Source organism: Xenopus tropicalis, chromosome 3 (assembly GCF_000004195.4).
Source record: "Xenopus tropicalis strain Nigerian chromosome 3, UCB_Xtro_10.0, whole genome shotgun sequence".
NCBI classification, from domain to species: Eukaryota; Metazoa; Chordata; class Amphibia; order Anura; family Pipidae; genus Xenopus; species Xenopus tropicalis.
Window position 1 is genome coordinate 38,399,513 of NC_030679.2, and position 6,349 is coordinate 38,405,861.

The 6,349-nt window shown below is 39.9% G+C and overlaps 1 protein-coding gene across 3 annotated transcripts in view; it reads left to right on the plus strand.

Annotated features, from left to right (window-relative positions):
- Window positions 1–2,360, plus strand: part of arhgap26 (Rho GTPase activating protein 26) — a 278,476-nt gene extending 276,116 nt beyond the window's left edge. For all 3 annotated transcript variants that reach the window (XM_012958569.2, NM_001126773.2, XM_031897634.1), the window contains 1 exon segment: window positions 471–2,360. In XM_012958569.2, coding sequence (XP_012814023.2) covers window positions 471–559 — 89 coding nt within the window. In that variant the 3' untranslated portion in view covers window positions 560–2,360.
- Window positions 2,361–6,349: the final 3,989 nt, after the last annotated feature.

The window sequence follows — 6,349 nt, forward strand, 5'->3', positions numbered from 1 at the left end:
TGTTGCCCCTGAGCCACTGGTTGGGGATCACTGCCCTACAGGATATGCCTTTTCAGCACGATTGAACTGACCAATTCCATAGTCTTCAGCAAGATTTATGTGATGGAAGGTGCTGAAAAGTTTCTCTGTTAATGGAAAACACGAGATAAAGGGATACATTTTGTGTTTTCAAACGGAAACATCAAAGTGTAGAAGCTAAGTGCATATCTAACTGAGGAAACATTCCAGTGATTATTTTGTGCATTTGGAGATAGGCCTGTGCCAAACATATGCGCCACCACAGGCTGCATTGTTCCATTGCCTGGTACGGAGAGCCGCAGGGGTCAGTGCCGCTGTGCCTTCATCTTCCTTGTATGAACTCCACTTTATCGTAACTTGCCTTTCTCCTAAGCATACTTGCCATAGGTTTGATATAGCAATTTGGCATTTCCCAGTGTAATGGCTAATTCTTGTTTGTTTCCTTCCTGCAGTTTATCCATCACAAGAGCCAGGCTGGTTAGAAGGGATACTCAACGGGAAGACTGGACTCATTCCAGAAAACTATGTGGAATTCCTATAGCTTTACCCACCCCCCTCAAACCCGACCCACACTGCTAAGCTTTACATGGTATCCATGGCAACTGCTGGAAGTGTTGACGTTGATAACTTTGCCTCTGTTATGCCAGGGTAAAAGACTTCTCAGCACCCATTGCAGTCAATATATAGATATATATGTTAACTGCTTTGGTGCCAGGGAGGTGCACAAGGCAATTTTGTGCAAAGATTTGTAGAGCTCTGGCACCGGCACCGATCAGCTAGTAGTTATGTACATGTTTCAGATGATTTTTGGTGGCTTTAAAATTTAAACAGAGATGTGTTGATTATTTGATTATTTTTTTAAAGGGACCATATTTTTTTTTGTCTTCGGTGTTTCCTGTGTTAAAACCACTAAATTGAGTTTTGTTATCTTTTTAGCTTTACAGATTGGGGTTAAAGAGAATTGCATTGCAGGCTGCTCAGACCATGGTGTTTGGAGGCAATGGCCTCGCCCTAGCATGCTTGATTTCCGTCTGGCTTTCCCAAGTATTAAATCATATACAGTCTGAGTGCAGATTTTAATGAAGCCATACTTCAGCTACCAAACAATAGGGTTTTAACATTTTCCCGTTTATTGTCCGTGGCAACATTTTAATACCATTACCGGATCTCGAACATATCAGTTGTTATTATTTTATTCTCCTTTTAATGTTTTTATAGAAATTAATGTTGCCCCCGGCCTTTTTTTCTCTGAATCTCTCGCTGATGAATTCATGTCTGATGAACAGACACCTTGGTTTGCCTATGTGGGTGTAAGGTACATTTAAATGGGGATAGCCAGGAAGCCCGTGATCTCTTCATTGTTCTCTTTCCTTTTTAAATTTATATTGTACTTGAACATTTTTGGGGGTGAGAAATGAAAATGTGTTTTTAAATGCACTAGGCGTAGTTATTAAGCAGTCTGGGGTGTTCTTACCTATTTACCTTGGGTCCTTTACCCCCTGCCATTTGTACATGCATTGCCATTTGGTGGATTTATGTGAGTTCCGCTGCATGGTAACACAGGCATTCAGAGATCTTCCCTATGGCTCTGTAATCATGGGAACCTAGAAAGTTAGATATACCCAGTTTCTCTCACATTGTTAGTGAAAATGCTTCATGTCCTACTGACTAGTAGACTAATAATTAAAACAGGACCTGGTGTATATATGGTGTATAGGCCCAATAAATAGTGACTTTCTATGGCATCTGATAAGTGCTGCTCCAACTCCTATTCTCTCATTTTTTCATCAGACCTAAGAAGCTTTAGACATGTTTTTGTTTTTATTTTATTCTGTCTCATTTCTATTATTATCTTCTCCTTCGCTGCTACTATACTACTATTATACACCACAGGGCTGCTTTGAGTTAATCCTACCATGACCAAACACACCCATGGGAACAAGTATAAAATTATATATATGCACATATCCATGGGAAAGTTTTTGATGAACCAACTAGTTTTGTCTGTTTTTGGCATTTATGTGCACTCCCATGTGTACAGACCCAACGAGAGACTCCAATCGGATAACTTTTGCCTTGCTCAGCAGTGGAATACACCCTTAGGCGCTGGATGATCAGCCAGTGATTCCACCACAGATGGGGTAGAAGGGACCAGCTATCCCTCCTGAAGTTCTGCAGTCTGTAACTGGGAAGTATGAGCATTAATATCTGCACTCGGAGTCCTAGCATTCTATCTGCTGCACGTGAATGTGGGAATGGTTTTTAATGTCTACTCTTAATGCTTTTATTTTATTCCCTCTCTTGTGATCAGTACTTGAGTTAATAAATTGTTGTATATTTTGTTTTTTTTGTTTTTATTTTGCGAGAGTTAACATTGTAAATAGAGATTAATGTTGCATACTATGTGGTAAAGTTTTATATACTGTATTTGAAATTCTTAGTGCACTAATTCAGCTTCCTGTGGCAACCCCCCTGTTATTGTGACCTATAGCTATGGACTCAAGCTTATGATAAGTCAGAAACATACAGTAGAGATGCCATAGCCTTTCTCATCCATGGCATTGGTTTAGGAGAAACTCATATAAATTCATGCATTTCTTACCTTGACTGTCTCATAAGTTATTGGAAAATAGTTCATTAATCAATTCAAATTATTTTTCTTTTTATGTAAACTTTCCTGACCGCCAGAAAGGGTTCTCATTAAATGACACATGTAACAAAGCTGATGCCGAAGTAAATTACATCAAATGTTAATTAGCAGTTTAATGCTATTCTGCTCTATGGGGTGATAGAGTCACCCGTCCGACTCTCTACTCCCAAATGAAAACTACATAAAGGGAGAAAGGATTCATCCAACTATTTAGCAATTTATTCAAGCACAGATACTTAATAGTTAAATCTAAAAAGCAGAAGCAGTGTCTTATCGTTACCGTTAAAATTGGCCCCCGAGCGTTACTGATTAGACTATTCTACAACAGTTTTACAATTATTCATGAGTTTTCATTGCTCTTAAGAAGATATTTAAAGCCTACAGGCTAGTATACATCTAAGGATGCCAGCTGCAGATTGGGATCCCCCTATTCTTATCTGCATTACACCTCCCAGTCACAGATATTAGAGCCTGCTATGCTGCTACTTACAGTCCATACAAAACTGGACAGACATACTGATAGTGAGATGCAGTTCATGCCAGCAACATAATAACGGACTGCATAGATGTATGGGCAGCTTTAGGAATGGTGACTATTGTGGGCCGTGTCCTACTGAGCTTTCCAGTGGAAGGTCGGTGCTGGGTCCCTTTTTTCTTGCACTGAAGATTAATTACAAATATTCCAGATTCTCTTATTTTATTGAAGTTGTATGTACAGATTGTGCATTCTACAGAATACTCTTTCATATAGAAGCAGCTGCTCTTTGAGCTTTGGTTTCTCCTTTAAGGCTGGAGGAATCACTACATAGCGGTGTGGTTTGCAGTATGGCTGCCCTATTTCATTATTACTGGAGCAAATAAAATGGGGGCCTTCCCTGTAATTGCAATGAGCAGGGCAATGAGTTTTCCATTCTGTGAGCCCTACTCTCTGCTTATTGGGACTGGGCACCCAAAAATCCTGATCAAATAGTGCAGGGAGGGATGCTGGGACTAAGCAGTTCTTTAGAAGCCTTCATATCACACATGGGGGTGGGACATGTTCTATGCCTTTATGTTCATTGATGCCTTTTATGATGTCTAGTACAATCATCTAGTGTTGCCAAATACTTTTTCACCTTGACAAAGATGATCAGCAAGTAAGTGCTGCTACACTGGGCCGTTGTGCCTATATGTGATTATATTCCCAGCACTGAGATTATATTCCCAGCACTGAGATTATATTCCCAGCACTGAGATTATATTCCCAGCAATGAGATTATATTCCCAGCACTGAGATTATATACCTAGCAATGAGATTATATTCCCAGCACTGAGATTATATACCTAGCACTGAGATTATATTCCCAGCACTGAGATTATATTCCCAGCAATGAGATTATATTCCCAGCACTGAGATTATATACCTAGCAATGAGATTATATTCCCAGCACTGAGATTATATACCTAGCACTGAGATTATATTCCCAGCACTGAGATTATATTCCCAGCAATGAGATTATATTCCCAGCAATGAGATTATATTCCCAGCAATGAGATTATATTCCCAGCAATGAGATTATATTCCCAGCAATGCAATTATATTCCCAGCACTGAGATTATATTCCCAGCAATGAGATGGCCATACAGTTTATTAGAAATAAGGGGAGAGTATATGGCACTTCAGGTATAGAAAGGCCAGCCTGCCTGTATCTCTCTCTATACAGTACATTGCCAGTAATGCCCATGTACAGGCTATTCTCTGACTGATAGAATCACACTGTACTGACTGACTCTACAGCACAACTGGCTGCAAGTTATGGAGAAAGGAAACTTTTTGCAGCATATGGGGCAGTAGCACAGCCAATGAGTGCCACATACTAGCAATGCATTTATATTTAGCCCCACCTCTTGTTTGGCTGTTGCTGTTATTTAAAGCCACAACAGGGCATTCCAGGTAATATCACATTTTACTTCTGAATATATTTAAAAGCAGACTACTCTTTTATTTCTAAAGCCTTGTTGCCTTGCATCAGTTTGCAGCCTCAGTGTTAGAACAACGTAGTGATCGTGTCCTGGAGTAGCTTTAGTGTCGTTACTTACGCTGCAATAGCTGAGCCAAATCCAACCCATGAACCTCCTATTATTGTCCAACTGAAGTGCTGTGGGAGGGCAATATCTTGCACAGCAAATAGTTTGGCTAATGGCATGCAGTTTGTACATAGGGCATTAATGATAAGGTGCCAGTTACCCTTTAGGACTCTGATAGGTTCCATGTGTTAGTGAATCTCACTTCCGACTGTTTCTGTCCAATGTGTTTAACGAGAGTGTTTGGAAAATGTTGTTGAGTTGGGAACTATTACAGGACCCGTGCCTACTTGTTAATGATGGATACTTTGTGGAGGAATAATCGTTCTGGGTTTACAAATGCTTTGTGATTTTTACAATACATCTCCAAATAAATATCTAGCTATACAAAATCTGTCTTTCTCTGTGTCTTGTTATGATTTGTATCCTTTATTTAAATAATACTGATATATAATGCAGTCCCTGCCCCAGTAGAGTTTACAATCTTTAGGTTCCTTTCACAAAACACATTCACTGGGGTGGGTTCCATTTTAGGAGCAGCTATCCTGCCATACAGGGAGGTTATAGAACAGTCCATTCCTTGCCAACAGGGGGAATGGAACTCGCGACCCCACCACAGCAGCGGTGCTGCCCCCTCAGCCACTTACATATTTTATCATTGTACGTAAAAACCTTTCAGGATACACATGTTATGGCTGCTTAGATTATTATTCACTGGAGGCTGCTGGGACTATATAGGGACACTGACTGAGCGAGACTGATGCACATTTAGGGGGAGATTTATCAATATTTGAGTTTGATTCTTTTTCACGTTTGAAGTTTTTTAGAGCTTAAACTTGCACAATGTGCGTTATGGTTCAAAAACTCAAATGTTGGGTATTTATTAAGTGCAAAAAAACCCCCAAAAAACATTTCACCATCTAAAAGTTTGTCAGTTTCTATAGAAGTCAATGAGAGTTGTCCTAAGCAAAGTCAAGTCGTATTTGGTACGGACCGGTGAACGCCTCCATGCAACAACCCTCATTCTGTATGACCCGCTATCCCTATGCCAGGGCCCCTCCTTCCACTTTTCCATCTAGTGCTAGGGGGTCTAGGGCCACAGGGGTGGGTGGCAGGGGGTAAGATGTTGCTTTAAAAAAGGCATAAACAACAAACTGAATGTGAAAAATTACTTAAGCTTGATAATGTATCTAACAAACAATATGCTATGTTTACAAAATATGTCAAAAATCAATAAAAATGAAAGTATACAAAAAAAAAAAGGCATAAACTGGAAAAAAAACAATATTGTAACAGAGAGAACTTTCAAGAGCTGCACAGCCGAGTTAGACGTTCCCAGGCCTAAGCGTCACCGTAGTGCTACTCTCTTACATATAGTTAGAAATGTTTGTGGATAAAAAAGGACATTATTTCATCCTTTACACTGAACACTTCTCAATCCTCTCCTGGTAAATTGGAGGCAGAGTAAGAATAAAAAATCCTTTATGGCTCTTGCCAACTATTCCTGAAGAACAGACGATATTTTTCTCTTTCTTTCAAATGCCAATTAGCAGTTCTCTCTTTCTCTGGAACAGACTGCTTCCCCCATTCAGAGCCCTGAGTGTAACCCTCCATATC